We start from the raw sequence: 24393 nt of genomic DNA on the forward strand, positions 1-24393 counted from the left end.
ATTATATGTATGTATGATATAATACTTTTTTATTAACTTCATCTTTTATGTTTCTTTTATCTAGAATGTTTAAATTTCCAGTTTAGATGATGTTTATTAATATAAATTAAACTTTTCAACCATAATAGATGTATTATTAATTACTTGAAAATTGTCTCTATTTATGTTGATTAATATAGGACACATATAGTATAATATGTGCCTTATTTTTTTTTCTAAGTTTTAATTTGCTTTTTGTTATTCTGCTGGTCTTTTATCATTTTATTGTTTGACTAAATTAAAATCAAACACACGAATTTTAAGAACCTAACCTGATTTTGCATTTGGCAATATGCAAAGCACGAAAGTTGAAAGTGTGGTGGAATTTATGTATTTCAAAGCTTACACCTTCATCAAATATTGTATTTATATTTTCATAATATGTTTTAAAGCTACGAAATCATCATTTCACTTTCTTTTCTAAATGTATCTCTTAGTATGATAATTGTGAAAGCATTTGGAAAGTAGTATTTTATTATTTGAAAAGAGATAGTATTTTAAAGCAGATGATTTTTTTTTAGAAGTTACTGGGAATATGAGATATTTTCTTAACTAAATAACTAATCCATAAACATAGTAAATTTCCAGCATGTTTTAGAAATATGATGTATGTGTAGAATTATATTTTAATAAGAATGGTTTGACATTTTAAAATACTGAACATCAATCTTTAAGTATTATGTATCTTTCAGCATTTCATATTTATTTCAAAGCCAGGTAACTATCCCTAACTGGACATTTTTATCCCTAGCTATTATAAATAAGTTAGTTTGTCAACATCTTTGGAACTTTCTACAGTTTTTAGGACATATTGTATGTTCTTTTTTTTTGTTAGTAAAACTTTTTATGTTGAATATTAAGAGATATATTATATCAGTTTATTTTTTATCTTTTTATTTTGATAGTTTAACTTTTCTAATTGATTTTAAATTTATTTTGAAAGATAAATTCTTGTGAAACTTATCACAAAAACTTGTGGAACACTGCAAAAAACATCTATAATAGTTGGCCAAGCCTAAAAGTCCATGTAGTTGCTTGAGAATTATAGAATTATGCCATCAAGCAATTGTTTTAACTTTCATTCTGTATGTGGATACTCCTCAGAATCAACTTAATGCCCTCAGCACTCCACACACTCCCTAACAAAAGTATATTTACTTCTCTTAGCATACAAACATTTCGTCTCATCGCTTCAAAGTCGCATTATAGATATTCCATATTTTTTTCTGGTAGTGAGTTATACATGAAAATGTCATGAAAATGTGAGAACATATTGTCACATATAAGGTCTAAATACCAAGTTCATCAAACTCTGAAACATGGCTGGCGCATTAATACGGTTGATTACCATCACTAAATAATTGTAGTGACTACTGTGAGTCTTGTAACTTGTTTTGTGGATATTAGGTGTATCCATCTTCACATTAATTTTCTTTTAAATTTTTATTAGGTTAGCTATTTTGATATTAATCAGTTATTTTATTTTGTATATTTAGACATACTTTAGGATACAATTTTTCGAAGAATTTATGTTCGATACTAAATTTTTTAAAGAGTTAAGTTAAATTTATTAGACGGATATGTTTCCTATCACCTTCCCTTAACCAGAGAACCCTGCTTTTCTGTCTCCAAAATATCTCTTATGCCTTAAGAACAGTAGATAGTTCCTTTAGAGCATCTAATATTTCCTCGGAAGTAGCATCATCATTCGAATATAGGCCCTCCATCTTCTCTTTAAGCTCTTCCACTAGCTTTTCTAAATTCACATTGTTTTGTCTCCTCCATTGGCTCAAAGCTTTTCAACAACTAGCAATATGTTCGATTATATTCGCTTCAGGAGGCAGATCCTCTGAATTCCACCCTTCCAACATGACTTGTCTTAGTTTCTCAATATCCAACCTAGGCCTGGGCATTCGGGGTCCCAATCGGGTTTCGGTTTTATCCAATCGGGTTTCGGTTTTTCGGGTTCATCAAAATCAGGCTCATTCGGATTATATGAAAATTCGGTTCGGGACCGGTTCGGGTTCTATCGGGTTCGGATCGGGGTTAGTGAATCTTCAAAGAACCGGTACAACCCAATATACTTTCGGGTTCGGGTCCCAATCGGTTTTTCGGTTTAAAAGTACCTGATTTTTACCTATTTTATAACCAAAACATGAGTAAAATCGGTTCTTCAGTTTTAAAATATCTGATTTGTACCTATTTTGTAACCAAAACTTAAGTAAAATCGATTCAAAAATAAGGAACATCAACCGTGATTATTCAAAATCAAACGAAAAGTAAACATATTTACTGATAAAAAGAAAACCAAATAAATAAAAGCATAAAACGAAAACTAAGTTCTCATGAAATGAGAAACATTGGTTAACGAAAACAAAATTAAAATCTAAATACTTCAAGATTCAACGTCCATCTTTAACCATCAACATTCATATAATAGAACCACCAACCTTCATGTAATAGATAAGTATTTTAGATTTTCAATATTTCTTAGTGTATTTTGGATACATATTATGAATTGAGATCATGTTTGGTACAAGATCTTTTCGAGGTTTTGAATGTTTCGGGTTCTATCGGATATCCATTTAGATTCGGGTTCGGTTCGGATAATACCCATAATCCGAAATACCACAAAACAAGATCCATTCGGTATTTACGTCGGGTTCGGATCGGTTCGGATTCATTTTTATCGGATCGGATTCGGTTCGGGTTTTCGGGTTCGGTTTATTTGCCCAGCCCTAATCCAACCAATGTTTATCAAATTTGAATATCTTTTGTTTCATTACTGGTTTTGTGAGAATATCCGCTAGGACCGAACGATTATCTGAGCCCTAAAGCCTGAGATACTTAACAGCTGTATGAGGTAACTTTTCATGCCAATCCTCATTCCCCACTGATCTATCCAATCGACATCTAACAGTTGTCCCTCCTAATCTTTTCCCAACACAAGAAAGCATATTCCCAGTAAATGGAAATTCCAGCATGCCAAAATCACTCAACATATGCTTAAAAGGCAAGAAGAAGCTATCAAAACGCCTTTTGTCTCCCTCCTTTTCGCTATGATCAGTAATTTCATTAAAACCACCTATCATGAACAAAGGTCCATTTCGTGTTGTTGAAAAACGCGTAAGATGTTTCCAAATCTGATCCCTACGTTCTAAAACAGGATATCCGTAAACAAATGTCATAAAGACTTTTATTCTATCCTTGACTGCCTCAATGTCAATCATTCTATTATTCGAAAATAAAACATTAACTTGAATTTCATCCATGAATAAAAGAGCTACAACTCCGCTAAGACCAAGTGGCTCAACGGTAAACAAGTGATCAAATCCTAAGTCGGCCTGAATGTTTTGCAACAGCAGCCTTCTGTTCTTCGTCTCAGAAAAGAACACAAGTCATGGGCGATGCTTCTGGCACATCTCCGTAAGGTGTCGAACTGTGAGGTAGTTCTCAATCCCTCTACAGTTCCAAATGAGCGTCCTCATGGATGATTTTCTGGAGTTTTTGTGGACCCCTCGAAACCATTTTCCAGATGAGAGTTGACTTTAGATTTGTTTGATACACTGTAACGATTCTCTTTTGCTCAGTTTTCCCATAAGAAGAAAGCCTTGAAGAAGCACCTGCCTTGGAGATCCCTTACGTAATATGGATGCCTTTTTGCCGTGAAAACCTAACGGCACTCTCGTTCTTGAACTGACTCCGCCGTGAAGACTGATCCTTTGCATTACCCGCCCTAGATGTTGATCCTAACGGTATCACCTGTGCAGGTTCCTCTTACTCCATCGCTTCCAAGTATTCACCCAGAAGATCATCTTCATGATTATCAAAATCCATCCTCATATCCTGCTAATCAGATCCCCAAATAACTGATCCCGCAATATCTATATCTTGTAGTGCATCCATAATCAGATCATCACCTTTAGGGAATTGTTGCTTTGTCTTCTCCATAGGAGAGAAGGTTATAGTTCTTGCAGCATCATGGGAACGCACAGTAACGTTTGCATCGTTAGGGAGAGTACTACGTGATGGTGTAACAATAGTACTAGCCAGCTTCTTTCCACTGTTGTGACTCACGTTCTCGGTCTTGCTAGCCATTGCCACAGCATGATCATCCTGCACCCGTTGAGGAGAGAGAGCTTTTGATGCACCTTCCGTGATAGCAAAGGACTTTACGACCTTGTAGAAACCCAATTTACCATCTTTTTATACTTTTCCTTCCAGTGATATGGCGTCCTCTGCTCATAAGGAGCATAACAGCGACCGTATCTTGCATCGTAAGACTTGCCAATGATGCGGCCATCTCCTGACCATCGCGCATACCTATCTCGACTGTCATGGTTAGAAACCTCATGATGAGCAGAATTCTTGTAGCGTTACTCTCTCTCAGATTGGTGGGAAGAATGATTCTCAGACTTGTATGGTCTTGAAACAAAATCGTCATGATAATTCATGGGAAAGGTGTAATCCTTACGAGTAAAATAATTTGCTTAGACGATATTTTGATGTACAGTTAAATTTGTTAAATATATGTTTAATTCCAAAAGTGAAAAAGCCTAGCGGAATGATGAAACTAAGACCAATTAACTTTTATAAGGGCAAGCAAGTGCCAACCATTTTCTCTCTAGTTTTTTTTTCATTGTCTTCGGTGGAGGACTCCGTTCTCTCTGGCAACTTCGTTGGTCTTTCGGAGGGTTCCCATCCACCCCTTTTTCTCTTGGATTGAGCTTATTAGACTAACCAGTTTCCATTTGGAGTTGTATCAGATGTACTCTCTATCTCTCCTCTGCGATTCAGGTAGATCCTTGGACCAGCAGATCTCTATGGAAACTAGAGTTTCTGGTCGGTATTTGGTTTCTTCGGTTGATCTGCTATGTTTGAGGACGACGGAGGGAGGCCGGAGTCCCCCTAGTTGGTCATCGGGAGCCAAGATTTCATGTTGTATCCTGTAAAGGATTTCGTTAACGACATAACTTCATGGGAGAAGGCGGTTCTTCTGGGTTTCTATCATTTCCGGTGCAAGCTCACCACTACAAGAAAACATAGTAATTTTTGTCGGAAAAAATATTTGTCTGAAACTTCTGAGGAATTTCTGACGAATTTCCAAGGAATATGAAATTTCACCATTCATCGAAATTTCGTCAAAAATATCCTAGGAATTTCTGATGAATTTTCTTCGTGATAAATAATCTACGAAATACTGACGATTCCCGAGGAAAATTAAACGATATAGGGTATAGATTTGGGGTTTAAGTTTTCTTCAGAATTTCGTCAAAATTTTCCAACGAATGGTTGACGAATTCTAAAAATTTTGTAGAAAATTCGTTAGAAATTTCCGACGAATTTGATTTTTAGATATGAAATATTTAAAATAAATGTTAAAACCAGATTCTTACAAGATCACCATGACATATATTAAGTGATAAATATGACGTGGGTTAATAATACCTTAATTATTTAAAGTTATTTATATATATATTTTCGCGATGGATACATCGACGGATACATAACCTTTCTCATTAAAACTTATATACTTAAGAAAATACTTTACGGTGATCCATCCTACAATTTTGAATTTATGTGTGTTTCAAGTGTTTTCAAACATTTTGAAGATTATAAACCCTTAAAATCATCAATTTATCATCAATGGCTATTATTGGTTATTTTTCTATGTTTCGAAACCGCAATACGTAATTCGACATAAATTCGTCGGAAATTTCTGACGAATTTATTTTCGACGAATGTGGTATATTCCGACGAAAACGGCCTAATTTTTTGTGAAGCGCTAAAATAAAAAAAATCCGATGGACTTCCGACAAACTCAAACCGTCAGAATTATAAAACCAGGAAAAAAATTCTTTCTTCTTCATTTCAACTCAGTGGAAGAACAGCTGAAGAACAGCCTTGAATCCTTCTTCAAAACTCCCCTTAAATCATGTTATTCATTTATCATTCTCTCAATAGTCATATATGTTGGTTTGTATATGTGTTAGGTTAGAATTGATGTATTTTAGGGATTTGAATGATAGAAAAGAGTTAGGTTGGTTAATTTAGGATTTATTATGTTAGATTTGTGTTAGAATTGTTAGTTTTAGGATTTTACATGTTATATTTAGGATTTCAAATCTTGTTTTATGTTTTTTAATGTTTTTTAATTATGTTCTTGTTTTAAAACGTTTTTATGATTTTAATAAAATGTTTTAAACTTTTATTAAACGTTTTAAGTTTTTATAAAAAAATTATCTTTGTTGTAATTTATAAAACGTGTTTATGTTTTCTAAAATTTGTAAGAAAAAGTTTCACTTTTAAAAAATGTTTTCAATTTATAAAACAGTTTTCTGTTTTTAGATTGAATTAAAACGTATTTTCAATTTTTAGATTCTCTAAAAATGTTTTTAGTTTATTAAATGTTGAAATTTGTATTATAAAATTTTATAAACTTTTTTAAAAAATTTATATGACAAATTTTTTTTTCTAGTTTTAAATCTATTTTATTTATATACAATGAATTAAAACTCTTTTTTTTATAACATCTTTGACTTTATTAATTTCGTATCAATGTAACAGATTACATAGAATATAAATTGCAACAAACATGTTGTTAAATAGAACTTTTAATAGAGAAAACAATAACACAATGCTTCCTAATGCATTCGTAGGACATGCTGACTCGCTAGTTTTCCCACTTTGTTCTTGTGAGATCTTTCTTATAACTCTCAATTCTTGTGAGTAGTTGTCTTTCTTTTAAGTAGATTATTGGATGCGATCTATCTGTTACATCGCCATCCTTCCCATACACTCCCGCTGCAGGAGATAACATATTTTGTCGAAATTATCCATGGCATTGATAGGAGCCAACTTTTCGCGTGCCCCAAATGTGAAATGCCAAATCTCCTATGGGCTTCTAGAGTCTCCTATGCCCCTATTTCATAATTTTTTTTTGGATCAAAATCCAAACTCCCAAATCAAATCCTTTCCGGTCATCAAAACTAAACCCTAACCCCCTCTATGGATTAGTGAACCCATGGGAAAATATTTAAATTCTATACCTTTCAAATTCAGAAAAAAATATTTTAAAATCGTTTTTAATCATATTTTGATGATTTTTTCGAAAATATGGAAAACAACGTTTTTGGATTTTTGAAATATTTTTATCAAATTGTATAAATCAAATAAAATTTTTTAACGTTTTCATTTTAATTTTATGATTTTTCGTTTGACATATAAAATTAAAATAACAAAAGGGTACTTTTGAGATTGTGTTATGAGATATAGGGGCATGAGAGGAGATGATTCCATTGATAGTGAACTGTCGGCAAACCGGCATGCTGGACTTGGACATCCTTACTGCTGGGAAGTCGTGACGCTGCTGAAGATTTGGAAACATGAATAACCGTATAAATGAGAACTGTTTGGAAACATAGATAACAATATAAAGAAAAAGTATAGTGCCCTTTTAGTAATTTTATTAATATAATTATATTAATTTTCTTTCCATATTTCACTTAGTTTAACAATTTTATTAATTATATTATCTTAACAATAAATCACAAAATTATTTATATTACCGTAATAATAATAGTGCATATTCTGATTTATTAGTTAATCAAAATTAACTTTGTACCAATTATAAAATCAAAAATATAAAATAACTGAGTTTTGCATATGGTTAAACGTTCGGTTTAGTTTTTTTTACTAAATTTATTATTTATTTTAGTTTCAATCGATGGAAAATTATTCAATACATAAGAAAATTATTAATATTACCATAATAATAATAGTGCATATTTTGATTTATTAGTTAATCAACATTAACTTTGTGCGAGTTATAAAATCAAAAATGTAAAATAACTAGGTTTTGCATATGGTTATACATTCGGTTTAGTTTTTTTTACTAATTTTTCTTTTAATTTTAGTTTCAGTCGGTGAAAAATTACGTAGCCAAAAACATAATTCAAAGACATATTTTATGAATAAAATAATAACTTAAATCAAAATAATAAAAATGTATTATATTTATTGTCACTTCATTTTTCACTTCATATACTTATTTTACTAAATAAAAAATCTTTCTATTTCACTTAATTTAGCCAACATGTAAAGAGTCCTTTTATTGTTTATAAAATCAGTTGGACATGAACATTGGCTATCCATTTAGATATGTATTGTTCTTTTCGGGTATCATTTTTTTTTTTAAATTAGACCCCGCTTGGATATTATAATTTTATGTTTGGGTTTTGAGTTGGATTCTTCTGGGTTTGGATGAGTTCGATTATGATGTATATGAACCTAAAAATATCTAAATATTAAATGTATATGAAATGAGTTCAGATATTTGTACCAAAAATAATAATATTACCCGATTAGGTCTAGGTCTTTTAAATACAATTAATTATATAACGACTCATCTAAAATATATAACACTAATCATGAAAACAAATATCAATATATAAAAATCTAAAAACCAATACCCGCAGGAGAAATATGGTTAAGATATGATATTTAGTAGGAGAAATAACTAAAATTTGAGATATATTATGCAAATTTTGAGATTTTTATGGTGGCACTTGCCACCTTCTTGGCTTACCTAGATTGGCTATATATTGTGATCAGATACTCATGGTCATGTATTATGATCCGGTGCAAATGGCCAGGTGAAGGATTGTGAATCATGTTTTCATGGTCAGGCGCTAATGGTCAGTTGCTGTCGCGAGACTAGTTTTCTAGGTCTGATTTTTTGTTTATCAAAAATGAAACTCAATTAGTTTGGATGAAACCCAAGAGTGTAGAAAGTCACTATATATACTTCTAAACCTAATTTCTTGTATCCTAACACTGTGAACACTATTAAGACATTAAAGTCAAATAGAAGAGTGAAAGAGGAGATTGAAAGGAGAATCAACATCAAGTTGAAGAGAAGAAAAAAGAAATTTTGGTCAAACGTCTGAAACTCCTTCTTAATTGTGTGGTGGGGTTCTCCTCCTATTTAGATAAGTTCGATAAGCGTTAAGTCTTTTAACTAACTGTGGAAGATTTTCTAGGTGAATAGATAAAAATTGAAAAAAAATGAAGAAAAACTTTTGTTACCACTTAATTCTAGTGAGTTGATGTCATTTTACTAGATGTACCGGTAAAGGAACTAGGTAAATAAATCTTTGTGTATTTAACAAACTCAAACAACGATAAAAAGTGTGGTAAGGGTAATTAGTCAAGATAGTGGTTCAAAAAAAATTAAGTGAGATAAACCGGTTAATTGGTTAAAGAATTTCTCAAGGTTTAGATATATGATATGTTAGAGTGGTCATTTATAAAAAAAACTAGAATTTGGACCCGCGCGTCCGTGCGGATCTATGTTCTAAATGATTATATGTTAAAAATTCATGATACAGTTTCATAGTTATAGAGTTTTGAGATTGACGTATTTTGTTCAGTTTGTTTTGTATAGGTTTTGGGACAACTTTTCTATTTCATTAAACATTATTAAAAATATTTGAGTATTAAGATTGCCAATTGTGGGTGTTTTATTAAATTATACTATAACTTTTATATTTAAAGTATATTTTAAAATAATAATTAAACAGTAATAATCTAAACTAATGAAAAGGTACCATGATCCGCGCGCCCGCACAGATTTTATTAAAAAATTTATAATTCAATATTTTTTCATTGTATACATTTTTACGATTTACAAATATTTAATATGATTTTATAATTCATATGCATCAATTTCATTAGTTTTTTAATTGTTATTTGTTTTAGTTGTTTATTATGTATATAATGTGTTGGAAATAAAATAAGATATCTAATCTCTGAATGTTGAGTTATTATTTATTTGTTTTGTTTATATATTATTTATTATAATAATTCATTATTTATGCCAAATTTATATTTTGGCGCTTAATAATAAATAAATAAGTATTATATGATATATTATATTTTAATTATATAAGATAAAATATGTTAATTGATTTATTTTTTGTAATAGAATATATAATTTTCTTGGGCTTTATATGTACCATTGTCATAAACCCACCTAATCATTCAACTAATCTCAACGGATAATTATATTTTCATTATAAATATTTTTCTGTATACAACATAAAATATAACTTGCATATTGTATAAAAACAGTATATTCGTTATTTAGGTAAGTCGAACGTGATTTGAAAGGACTAATGTGGGATACCTTTATCGGATTTGAATCTTGAGGTAACAATATACTTGTTTTCTTTGCTAAATTAGACGTGGTTTGCATTTTTTGATAACAGAATATTTTAAGTAAGATTGTAATCCTTTTAGTATAATGATTGCTTTAAAAATAGGATTGTTTTGGTAAATGTTACGTGGTTTAATTGCGCTACGAATTTATTAGTTTAGATTTGGTGGACCAAAAATATCTTTTAAATTAAGTAACAAAATTTACATTTTCAATATATTTTGGATATAAAAAAAAAGAGAGTATAATTGATTAGATACTAATGGATCGATTTTTTTTGTGGTATATTTTACAAATTTGCTATACAAACAAAAGTAGTCAATTGAATTTTGGAAAGGTTGGATTTTATTCTGCTCACAACACTAAACCAAGAAATAATATAAATCAATTGTGTACGTGTTTTAAAACAAACTGGTATATAAAAGTATTTAATTGAATTTTGGATAGATATAAGTGGATTGTGTAGGCAATAATAAACCAAGATATAATTGGTTTTGAATCACGTTTAAATTTGGTTAATTATGGAACTATAATTTCAGAACTATATGTGTTTTAGTTATGGAAGACCCGGTCATGTGTTTTATTCATTGTACAAAACTATACGTAGCAACCGAGGATTAAGTGGTTTAGTGTTGGTTTTATAAATCTAATTTATTAAAGCAATCATGTGTGCCGGTTTAATTTAAATGTAAAACTCTGTGTTTAATACCAGTGGCATGAAAAGGTAATTTTTGTGGAAAACTTAGGGTTAAGTACAAAATGTACTTTCCTTTTAATAGATTAGATATATCAAAGAAAATATATTTTGTACCACAATGGATTTTATTGGATAATTAATGAAGATGCATTACATTGGTACATTTTTTTCAAATGAAAAAAAAAAACAGAACTTTCAAAGAAAGGATCTTATTATGCTGATCCATTATCACATTATCTCTCTATTCTTTGCATGAAAGCATATATAGCTTTGACATTCAATTCCTAGAAAAGGCTGAAAATTCATTTTCAAAATCTGAAAATTAGAGAATATATTAAATTCTTTGCAAACCAGTACCACTGACGTAATTCACGTCCTCCTCATCGCCCCTGTCACTGGCAGTTTTAGCCTCCACATCCTCTGCAAAGCTAACTTGTTTCGTAAGAAGTTTATGAACATTGTCAAGCTTTGCCTTAACCTCAGGCATCTGCTCCTTGTCCAAGCTGCCAGTCAATTTCTTTCTCTCATAATCGGTGTTCTTGGTGCTATTAATAGACGCCAAGTTCTCGATGGGTCTCACAGCTTCTTATGGATTTCTAGTATTGAAGTTTTCTTCCCTAACTGTGTCTAAAGCCATCTGATAAACCAAGGCGATATCTCTGAAGAAGATACCAAAAAGTTGTACCTTGTTGAATCCATGGTGTGGACAGATGTACCTCAGTTGTAGCTCTCTAAACCCTATAATGCCAACTCTCGTAAGCGAATTAGGGAGAGTGTCGACTGATACTACTGAGTGTCGATCGATACTTGTTTTAGACAAGAATTATCGTTCAGTTTTATTTGTTCACTAAGTTATCTAAACCAACTCTCGTTGTTATTTATCAACCTAGCTCAGTAGGATTAGTTTCAGGAGTCGAACCCACTCTCGCGGTTGTCGATTATCCTATGATCGAGTTTCTAGTTAGCTAATCTAGAATAGAAGCAATAAGATCAATCCTTTGAATTATCCTAATAAATCACCCTAGCAGTTCTATATTTACAAGTTCGTCAAAACTTTAGAAAACCTTAAATCTAACAAGTAGACCACTCAGACATAGTAAAGCAAGTCATAAAGATAAACTGAATGAATTGCATTAAAAATTAGAGATATAAATACTGCAGTTGCAATCAAAATCTCTAAAGGAGTTCTATGATTTTCTCTCCAAAACCTCGAAGAACAGTAAATCTTCTAATAAAGTATCCTAGCCTAAAAATTGGCTTAAAACTATATACATTAGGTGTAAAGTCGATTATGGGAAATCTTATAATTAGAGGAAACTTCTAGGACAGACTTGATTCTGAAATAGAGCTGACCAACATACTTGCGTTAGTGTCAAGCGACACCAAGGAATGTATCAATCCAAAACTCGGCGTTGACTTTTAATTTCTTGAACATCTACGAGTTTCTCTTTATGCTCCAAATGGCTCCATAATCTATACAATACTCCAAAACATACATAGACGAAAAGACTCTAAAACAGACTCGAAACATAATATATAGACTCTAAATAGGATTTATACTATGATTAAAAACCAGTAAAAACCATAGTATATCATCTTCCACGTGAACTTTTCCGGAACTGCTATCACCAAGTTACTGCAATTTGAGTTCTTCATAGCTGCATGATAACCGGACTTAACACTGTAAATTCTTTTTCTAGGTTTCTGCCAGCAAAACACATCCTCAGCATTAAGAGAGCTTGGTCGTACTTTGACGATTCCATTGTGAATCCCCACAGGTTAATGTAGATATTTGATAAATGTTACAATGTAAACTTCTCAAGCAACTCACATTATATTTCAATTTCTCATTCAAAAGTGCACCAGTTCTGATAAGTGAATGCATTATCTTATATAAACACAGAGACGGATTACATCGTGCCATATATCCAGTTATTCTGACCAACGTCTTCTCCAGAAAATTTACCGCAAAATATCTTAAACCACTTCGTGAAAATTTCCAACAGGAGACTGAGGCAAAGTCTTACGAATTGAGGACATATTTCGTATCTGTATAACACAAGATTTTGTTTTTTATCTGTGTTAAAAAAAAAAACAGATTTTGTTTTTATCACTGATTCAGAGCTCAGGAAAGAGGTCAGAGAACAGTTCTTGCGTGTCAAGTAATATACACCAGTTGTGTAAGAAAAAACGATTCATCGTATTAATATTAAATACAAGGTTTTTTTATCTTAGAATTTCAGAAAATATGTATATATCTATTCTATTAAAAGGGAAGCATTTTTGAGAAATCTATTTAAACAAAGTTACTGTATCCTTTCATTTAACTAATAGTATATTTAGTCTACCTATTATTTCTCCTATTATCATATATTACTCAACGTTAGTTAAAAGGCTTTTAGTCCTTATAATATCGCATATTTTGATAAATGTATATATAAAATCGTACGTACCAGTAGTATAAATAAACAGACCTATATATGGTATGTTTCTAATAGGACATGTGAAATAAAAAAACGTACCATGTATATATGACAATGTCATAGTTTATATTAAAACTCATTTTACACCCATATTAATAAACCTGCAATAAAAAACTTAGATTTTAATTTTCAACAATAATTTAAATATTGACTATGTATAGAAAACAAATATAGCTTTATAATAACTACAGATTAAATCCCTTTTATATATTTGCTTTTATATTTTTAAATTTTGATAGTTAATATATATATATATATATATATATATATATATATATTGTGAGAAAAATCTTTCCAATACCAACATATATATTTACACTTCATAATTCCTATACTATTAGACAAACAAACATCATTTTTAAAAATATTTCAACCAAATTTCAAAAACGCAGATGCTTGATCACATCAATATAAATCATGGTGACTTAATCTTAAAACATTTATATGAACACAAAATAATAATCAATTTAAACTTCTATTTTTACCGGAAAAAACCTGCGTTTTCTAAGCGCGGGTCAAAATCTAGTCAATACTATTAAAAGGGAAGGAGTCCTAAAAAATCTACTTATACAAGGTTGTTGCACCTATTTATTTTTTAGTCTAACCTATTATATACAACTAAATATTATTAACTATCCCCTATTATATAGCAACCAAATAATATTTTCCAACATTTAAATAAATTTCACCCACTTTAATAAGATCATGACTACATATATGGAATGTTTCAAATGGTTATTTTACTTAAATCAACTTCCTTCAAATTAACATATATACATATAAACAGCACCAAAATTTCAATATGTAGGGGTCATTGTCATATATACCATCTTTCTTCATTAGATCAAAATTTTCTTAAGAGATCAACTTTTGAAATATAAATGAGCCATGTCCTATTAAAAATTATTGATCAAACCTAAAATGTATTTTCCACCCAAAATTTTATAAAACGAATCAATGAATTTTGCTAGGTCTGGGGTTTTTGGACCTAATTAGGTATTTAGAAAAAATATTATTTTTGTTCGGATCGGTTTCTTTCAGATATGGATGGTTTCGACTCCATAATTCAAATATCTATAAAATATATGTTATTTTTTGTACGTAACGGGTATGGATCCGTTCAGATATTTAGGACTTAAATAAAACTCGATAAACATAAAAAATACTCGAAACACTAAAAATATCCAAAATCTAAACAAATACCCGAAAATTAGAAAATACTCAAAAGACCTAAAATTGTACTCGAAAACTGACCGAGGAACCAAAAAATACCCAAAATTGTATTTGAAGACCCAAAAATATATTTTAAAATTTGAATTTTTACTCGAAATCCAAAACTATAATCGCAAATTCAAACCAAAAACTCAAAATATATGTATACCAAAAACATATTCAAAATACACATATATATATAATATACACAAACTGGGTACTTTTGCTCCCAAACGGGTTTCGGCTAGGTCTCAGACGCTGACAGAGACCTACATTTCCAAAAAAATACGTATTTTTCTCTATACCCGACGTGAACCAGTATTTTCGAGTTGATTTTGGTTTGGTTTTTCGGGGTCCATGTAAAATACCAATGCGTACGAAAAAATTACATAAAATTTATACAAAATTTCAAATAAAGTAATTCATGAATTATATAATTTTTTTAAAAAATTAGTTCTTTTATATAATTCGACTTTGTAACATAATAATGTAAAACAACCACAAAATAATAATTTATATCAAAATTTGTTATAATAATAGAACCCGCGCTTTCAAACGCGGATCAAAATCTAGTTGCTGAATATTTTTGTGAAGTTTGCAATTCGTTTAGGGAGAGTTGGCAAAGTATAACATTCTTTTATTAATTTTGCTAAAATATCTTAAACTTCTATGATATGAAAAGTATACAAACTCGGGTGTAAAATAAATTTGTAAATTTGTAATTTAGAAACTATTATTGAAGAAAATTCAAATCACCGAGTTTTTACTTAAAATTGCAAATCTATTAACATTAAACTACTCAAAAAGAGTGAAGTGAAGATGATAGAGATTTTGGGTCCGTTTGAGATTCCAAAGACCATTTGTCGACAATTCTGAACTGAGTGTCTCTTAGGGTATCGAAAAAATATGTATACATAATACATGCAAAGTTGTCCTTGCAGAATATCATTAATTTAGGTAAATGATTTATGTAATTTCAACATTCATATTTATCATGTAGATATCATTTAATTATCTCACTGAAAATAAAAAATTATCTGACTTAATTTTTTTGTCATGATCTAAATGAAATATATATAAAATGATTAAATGATATCTGTAATACTAATATTACGGTTAATGCAGAAATAGTTATTGGTTGCCTGCCGTACAAGTCGTGTTATTTGATCCTTAGCTAATCTAGAATACAAGCAATAAGATTAATCCTATGAAACAGAAATAGTTAGTGGTTGTGTGTAGGGATTTGGTTTGATGAGAACCAGAAAGGTTCAAATTTGGAAACGAGAATTTATCCAAATACAGAGACTAGTTAAGGGTATGAAAAATAAAGCTATGAGCCTTGGAAAAATTTGTAGATTCTTTATAGAGTTGATTAGTATTTCTATGAAATATTTTTGCTATCCTACCGAAAGAATGTACCAAACTATTTTCTGATCGAGGGTGATATACAATTCTAAAATTTTGAGACCATCTTTTCAAAACTGATAACTTCTTCAGCTCAATTAAAAAAACTTGGCAACGCTTTTAGGTTTTCAATCCTTTTTTTTTGTTACAAATGTTAAAGGGGTTTCAATCCTCGATAATCGTTTATTATAATCTGTTTCAAAAAGCTGTCATGCTGAATGTATAAACATACTTTTCGTTGTCCATAGTAGTGTTAACTGATAAGTTATGAAAATTGTTTATTAGACACTTGTAAAGCCTTAAAATATGTGTTAGATAAAACCGACAAAACAATAATTTTAGATCATGGCGTATACAAAACACACACATATATATAGTAGGTAGCATAGAAGTTTCACCGGATTTCATTTTTTTATTCAAAATTATTATTTGTAATTAAAAAACGCATTAAAACTTTCAGTTATGTTTTGAAAGCCTATGATTATGTTTTGGAAGCTTACAATTTCATTTAAAATTTTCGTATCTTAACTAAAAAATATAAAGTTCTTTTTATACTTATTATTTTATAAGAACAATATGAGAACTAATAAACATAATGCATAGAACAAAATGCATGTGAGATTTTGAATTAATAATAAAATGATATTATGGATAATAATTCTAGCTCTTAATTTTAAAAAATTTCTTAGAACGTTTTAACCATTTTTGAAATGTTGGAAATGATTAGTTTTGTAAATGAATAATATTATCCCAACACCTTTTATTGTTGGTATTAACTTTTTATCTTAAATGTTTTGGTTAGTATATTTGATCATGTTAATTTAGAATATATAATTGCAGCTGACAAAAAAAAGAATATATAATTGCAGTGATTTTGATGATTTGGATCTTTTCAATTTTGGGTTGACAAGTTACTTTTCCCACAAAAACTATTACATAGCATCATATGTCTGGCAAACTATAACTATATTCTATATATTTCTGAAATAATAGTTTCAGACTTAGCTCCTTATGTCTTTAAAAGTTCACCCATAAGCCATGATTAATTAGTTTACTATTTTAAACTAAATTATAAACTATTTGTAAGTCGACATGTAACCAAATTAAGACCTAAATTAGATCCAATAACGAGTCTAATTAGGGTTATATATTTTCATCAAGAGGTTTCTTATACATCTAATTCGGGTCTTAGTTTTAGTTAAATGTTGAATTAAAATAGTTTATAGTTTAATATAAAACAGTAATAAATTATAGTCATGGTTTATGGGTTGTTAGACTTCAAACTTAAACATTTGGGGATGTAAGCTTCAAATTATTGTCTTGTGGGAAATGAAATCTAAAATTATTATTTTGAATATATAGTACATAATTATATTTTGAAAGACTATGCGATAGTTTTTGTGAAGAAACTTCTAGTGAACCTATAATTTTTTAACTAAGAGTTTTGTGAAAACTGATGCATCGATTTTTTAATATATGTTGATTTGTTTTGAGGTTTGCAGCATAGTTCAAATCCCTAAAAAAATTAATATTAGTGCCGATTTTCAAAAGGAAAAGAGTAGAACATGAAAGTCTAGTACTTTTTGATATAACTTAGATAGAGTCGAATGAAATTGTTCTTTTACTGACCAAAATTTGATTTAATAAAATAGACTGTTTAAACTGTTCTTTTAAATAAGACTTTTAATTTGAAATCGCTGCAATATACACATACTTTTTTCAAACAATTGCTTTGATATTTATCTGACTCCGCTTCAACGTATATATATATATATATATATATATTTTATTTTATTTTTTTGGTAAACCTTCAACGTATATATTTCTACTATACGCAGTTTAGTTTTTATATAATCAAACAAAGATACATCATGAATGAAAAAATTGAACAAGGGAAATAAGAAAAGAAGCACAACATCTCAATTTCAATGTATCTAACCGAGACTCTTTCTTTATTATGTAGTTTAACAAAACTCCTAAATTGCCATCCACCTATTTTTGCAATTTAGACAGTAGACAATTTTTGTTGACTCTGTAGGTATCCTGGAACAGTTGTACACTTGTTATCATATGATAATAATATAATATATCGATTGTGCATTAAATTCCCTGAAGAAGAGGACGAAAGATGATATTGATATATACTATATTATACTTGAAATTCTTTGACACTTTTGCGGTAGAACAAATTCATGTACATTGACACTTGTAAATGTGATGCACCACCAGAAAATGCATCGAACATGTAACTAACATGTTCCTAGGATGAAACTATGCTGATGAAATGTAAATCTCAACTCTTTTTCTGAACATTGACGCAAAAGAAGAAAAACAAATATAATTAATTTGCGCAATAAATTAAACAAATCTCAAAAAATAATCGTCCACCGTACAACCTTCGGTGTAACGAGCTTATTTAAGAAACTAAGATTGTTTCTTGATGATTCGATGTCTCATATTTAACTTCAGAAAAGATAATAATGACATCTAAAGGTACAAAACCACACCTAAAATTAAGCCAACATGAACTGACGAAAAGTAAATTTAACGGAAATAACAGGAGAATACAGATGAATCATTACATGGTGGAATTTGCATGAATAAAACTATATATTTCCTGGATTGAACTTGCAATGTCTTCTGCCGTAAACCTTGTCTCACTTGTAATCTGCACATGTTTTAAATCACATCATGTTAGCCTTTATCAATTTTGCTACATGTACTGTATAACAATACTAATCAATATAATACACCGCGTCTTTGTAACTCTTTATGATTCATATAATGTCTTATATGAATACTGGCTGATTATGCTAGATTATTTTTTTCAATACGGCTTATTTTATTTAACTTTTGTTAGGAACATCATTACGGCTTATATTAAAATATATTTAGGTATATGATAGGAATCCTAACCTATGTTAGGAATCCTAACCTATGACTTTCTGTGTTTCAAAAAAAAAAACCTATGACTTCAACAAACTTTATACGTACTATATATAAATGTCTATGATTATAATGCAAACATTAGTGAAACTTTTTTTTTTGATAAGTAAACATTAATGAAACTTACCTTGACATTAAAGGAATAGAGGACGGTTTGTTCCATGGTAGTGATGTTAGTGTGAAGAATAGAGAGATGAAGATCCTCCAAAGCAGCTATAGTCATAATCAGTTGTCTTGGACGTCTTCTTGAAAGTATCTTGATCATGGCGTTAAACCCTAGCAGCTTCACCTCCACATCTGCCAAGCACGACTTCTTCTCCGCCGTCTCCTCCTGAATCCCTCCTCCACCCTCTAACTCGGTTACATTTCCGGTAATAATCAACGGGTTACTTGAAGTTATGGCTGAAGAAGTAATCACTGTCGTGGTCATGTCCCCACCATGTATGTCATTGGTTTCTCCCAAGATTCTTCGACGCTTCTGTGATTCCAAACATTGAAGGAGTTGCTCCAGCTCACTTAAAAATTCTATTACCCCTCCTACGATTGACGCTTGATCTCGCTATACATTAATTTATAATATTTAGTTCACAGTTTTAGTTAAAATATTTATATATGAAAAAATCACAAAAACTAAATACGTAACCATACCCTTTGAACGTAGGAACCAGGCATTAGAGACCTGAGGACACAAAGATGCTCGTTCATTTGCTTCCTACGGTTCCTCTCGACCGCGATATGAGCCAATCTTTGGCTTTCCACTTCTTCGCTGGTCTTGCTTGTTCTAGCTCTCTTTCTCTTCTTCTTCACCTCCTTTGTCGTATCGTTTTTGTTCTCTCTATCTTCTTCTTCTCCAATAAAACGGAGTTGCATGGAGTTTTTATCGTTTTTCTCTTCTTGATTATCCTGTTCTTCAAGAAACACATTGCTTATGTTTCCTTCACATCCACCACCTTCTTGAGACATGATATGATGTGTCTGGTTATGGTCCCCATTGAAGACTGGGAACTTTAAGATATAAAACGGGTCCATCCAGGTTTCTTGATCGTTTTGGCTTCTGGTCTGGTTTAACGCCAGCATCGGACCAAAGTCCGCAAACTGCATCACGTCTGCAAAGCTCATTTTATCAAAAGTTGGCGTTGCTCCGAATCCAGAAGGAGACAGTTGTTGCTGCTGCGGCATGGATTGCTTTTGTTTCTGAAGGTTTCTCTTGAACATGTGGTCTATCATACCGGAGCTGTTATCATCGTTACTGCATGAGTATTCACTTAAGAAGTTCGGTGCCTGAAAGAAACCGTAATCAGTAAGTTCAGTTGATATCAAAAGCAACAGAAATGGACTAACATACAAATGTTTGAATATATGATTAAGATATGTGGGGAAAATGTACGTACCGGATAATCTTTATCCATTGACCCTCGTATTGATTATAAACGTCTGGAAGCTAGTTAAGTTTAAGCTTCTTGATTCCAACACGACAACCTAACGAAGAGAAACCAGGAGCTTCAGAGCCAGTTGAAAACATGTACATGAAAAAAACACACGTAAAATAAACATCTACATGGCAACTTGTATGTCGTCTTATACAAAATGTATTTTTTCAAGATGAATAATGAATACAATGAAGTGCTTAACACCAAAAGATAGAACTCGTTTAGTATGGGGTTGATGAAGTAAAAGGGAGCTGACCTTCTATGATTACTAGGGTTTACGAGATATGTATATAAAAGACATGCAAAAGTAGCAAAATGTAAACAAGAGACAAAAGTATATATTGAGAAGTCGCAAATGAGCAACCACTATCAAACTCCGATATATATACACACATACGCATATACATATATACATAACATACGTACAGAGAGAGAAATAGACATGTGTCATAAAGGTATAGCAAGCAACGTCATCAAAGTTCTCAAGTCTTAATAACTCGTTTGTGTAGTTAGACCATGATTATCTCATAAAACCTTTAATGGGTTTCTTAAATTTTTTTTTTAATTTTCTTTTTCTGATTAAAAAAAATTAAAAAAAAATGCACTAACCGCGGGTTGCCACGTATCTGTGGGGCCCGTAAACAGTCCAACACCCCAACAATAGTCGATCTTTAATCTCGGCTTTCTGTTACCGTGTTTTGTGTTTTGTTAGGACCCACCTTGCTAAAAAACTACCTAATCTCCCCCGATAAATTTGCCCTTAACCCGCCCTTCTCCTCCACACATACACCCACAATTTTTATGTTTGTATAGAGTAACAAAGAAAGCATTAAATATATAGAATGTAAGTTATCTTCACACAATGATTGAAAATATTGTCAGTTAAATGAGATAAGTATATAAATCTTTACAACTATATATTCTCTAATTTCCTCTCTAATATCTTTATAGATGGGACACACATTTTTTTTTGATAATTAAATGAGACACACATTATAGTATTTTGCAATTAGTCCATTACAAGAATAAAATTATTTTTCAAATTGATGGGTTATGATTATCACAGTATCCATGGTTTTGTTTTTATTGAATAAGAGACCTACGATATAACTTCTTTCAAATATTCGAATTGGAGATCTAACTAGAGCTCTTAAGAAAGTTAAGCTCAAATTGCTCAATGAAATGAAACATTGAGTCAAATGAATATCATTGAATTTTCGAAACCATATGTATCTTGTTTTCGTAATAAAGAATATTTCTTTTCCGTAAACGTATAAGGCAGAGGAGCCACAAAAAAATGGAGTACTGTGAAAACACACGTGTATCACCTCTCTCTATCTTTGGAACCATTAAAGAGTAGATAAGTTTCGGAGCTCACAAGCAACTAGCAAGCCAAACCGCTCCTCTGTTTCTACCGCTTTTCGTGAACTTAATCAAATCGCCCACTCATCTTCATTTTTAATTCTATTATTTCAGATTTAACTACTTATGCTATTTGTAAGAACGTTTTTTGACACAAATTTTTTTCTTTAATTAATACAATAAAAATACAAGATTCTTTTCTTCTTCTTTTTTTTTAACAAAGAATTTATTTATAAGAACATTTGTTTCACGAAAATGACCGTTGCTATGTGTGTGCGTTGTGGAGACATGTGAGTTATTTTTTTCTTCATTTAATACGTCGTCAGACATGTGAATTTAATAAGGACAAGGGTGTAGTAAATATACGTAAACAATTGTTCAAATAGTACTTATAATCATCTGGTAGTAAAACATTTTGGATATTCTGTTTTTAATTTCTTTCTTCTTTATTTTTGAATTTATTTTGTAAGAATCATTAGAACTTGTAAGGTTTGTAGAATAGTTTTGAAAGTTATTTATGATTTATCGTTTACGGTGAGTTTATTTCATAAAAAATTGTTCTTCTTGTGATATATATAAACTGTACTTCATTTCAACAAAATAAAATAAAATGCATGTACGTTTGGATTAAATTATTTCTAAAACTGAACCATAATACAAACAAATTAAACCCAAGGTATCCGCCTTGTATAAAGGTGAAGTTAGAGACAAAAACTGCAAAACGATTCACAAATAAACAAAAGCTATTTGTCTTCGTGAAAGCGATTTAAGAAATTTTATTTGTATTCCTATAAATTGTATTAAAACGGAGTTAAATTTCGTAAATACCAAAATAATACATCCATTTTTAAACATTAAATATCTAAAAACGAAAATAAATCAAATATCCAATGAATATATTAGTATTGGATCAGCCTTTTTTTTTTATTAATAATCGAGAGGTATCTTATATTGATGGATGGATTCAGACTAATTTAAGTAGGGTGTATTCCACAGATGATTTTTTTTTTTAAATATTCGAATAAGGCTCAAATATAATATTATATCTGCGTATATGAGTTTAATGTCGTGAGATTTTTTTGAATCCGATTCATTTAGGATCTGACTAGTTTTTCCGCTACCATCCACAAACGCAGGTTTGCGGTTGGTAACGGTTGACAACGTTTCGAAACAATCATACAAACCGTTACAAATCGTTTCAGACCGCTCCGAACCGCTCCAAACCGCTCCGAACCGCTCCAAACCTCTTAAAATCAAAAGCTGGTTCCAGCTAACGTTTCCGGTTGCAGGCGGTTGCGGATGAATAAATAAATATAATATTATTTTCAAAAATATTTTAAAATGTTAAAATTAAACCTTTAAATAGAAAAATTACAAATAAAAATATATACATATTGTATATATTAGTTTAAATTCACCAACACTATCATAATTTGTTTTATAAAAACTTGAGACTAACCATTCATTACAATTTTTTAAAATTTACACATATATAAAAATATACACATATAAAAAATGAAATAAAATATTCTTTTAAAATTTTTAATGCAAAATCTTCAGAACAAATTTATTTAAATTATAACTTTCAACTAATTTAAAAAGTTTCATAAATAAACATAATATTTTTATTAATCATATTATATTGATAATTAATATACTTTATTATAAGTGTATGTTATTATATTTTTATAATGTTAGAATATATTAATATTAATAATTTATTATTAAACCACTGCAATATAATAAACCAGTCGCAAATATCCCACAAACGCAATAATTTTCAAACGTTATATCAGTTATACAAAACGCTTGATACCGCAACCACCCACATCCGCAGACTCTCGCAACCGCAACCGCTGTGTTTAAATCAGTCGGACCCATAGTTTTCTAAAGTCTGCCTACCACTAGAGCAATTCCTTGTGATTGACCAAACTTCTTTGTTAATCCAAAGATGTAAAAATTAATTATTTTAAAAGATCATAATAAATAAAATAAATATTGTATTTATATTTATCTTACATAATTTTTTTTCTAGTTTTTGGTTCAATTTTATAATAAAAACCAGATAATAGAAAAATGGATTCAATTTAGTTTTGGTTTAGTTTTGTTGGAAATTTTAAATAATTTGGATTCAATATCAAATAATTCAGATAAAAGTATAAAAATAATTTGTATATTTTAGATTTTTTTTTTAAACATATATGTAATTATTTGGAGATATTCAATTTTCAAATATTGTTAAATATTTTCAATTTTTTTAATTTATAAATTTTGTTTAGATATTTTACTATTCAAAAACAAATATAACCAATATCCTTACAAATTCTATAATATATTAATCCTATAAGACAATCATATGGGTAACGGTAGATGGAATTTAGCAAGCCTGTCGGCCGGCCCATTCGAAGAGCGAGGGATAAACTCAAAACGACATAAAGTAAATGTTGATGAAGCAGAGAAAACTAAGGAATCGATGTCGGAGAGAACGCCGTGGAGTTCAATCGTCCATTTCCTCCCGTTGATAGCCGAATGAGCTCTTGGAAATCTAATCTAAGGCATATGTTGTGATAATTGAGGGATGCCGCGTTGAGAAGCGCACCTTGG

At 30.3% G+C, this 24393-nt stretch overlaps 1 protein-coding gene across 1 annotated transcript; it reads right to left on the reverse strand.

Moving 5' to 3' along the window:
- Positions 1-682: 682 nt before the first annotated feature.
- On the reverse strand, positions 683-23258 carry LOC103828673 (transcription factor FAMA). The gene is made up of 6 exons (XM_009104299.3): positions 20684-23258; positions 20389-20476; positions 19646-20278; positions 19125-19556; positions 2788-18719; positions 683-1938 (listed from the first exon to the last, which is right to left on the reverse strand). Exons 2-5 carry the CDS (start codon positions 20404-20406, stop codon positions 18630-18632), a joined length of 1173 nt encoding a protein of 390 aa, XP_009102547.1. The 5' UTR covers positions 20407-20476; positions 20684-23258; the 3' UTR covers positions 683-1938; positions 2788-18629.
- Positions 23259-24393: the final 1135 nt, after the last annotated feature.

Source organism: Brassica rapa, chromosome A07, assembly GCF_000309985.2.
Source record: "Brassica rapa cultivar Chiifu-401-42 chromosome A07, CAAS_Brap_v3.01, whole genome shotgun sequence".
In the NCBI taxonomy this organism is placed as follows: domain Eukaryota; kingdom Viridiplantae; phylum Streptophyta; class Magnoliopsida; order Brassicales; family Brassicaceae; genus Brassica; species Brassica rapa.

Coding starts and splice junctions, on each gene's coding strand:
- LOC103828673 (XM_009104299.3), bottom strand. Junction 19,557..19,645: donor CTGGTTCCTACGTTCAAAGG/GTATGGTTACGT, acceptor ATTAATGTATAG/CGAGATCAAGCGTCAATCGT. Junction 18,720..19,124: donor TCTATTCCTTTAATGTCAAG/GTAAGTTTCATT, acceptor AAACATGTGCAG/ATTACAAGTGAGACAAGGTT.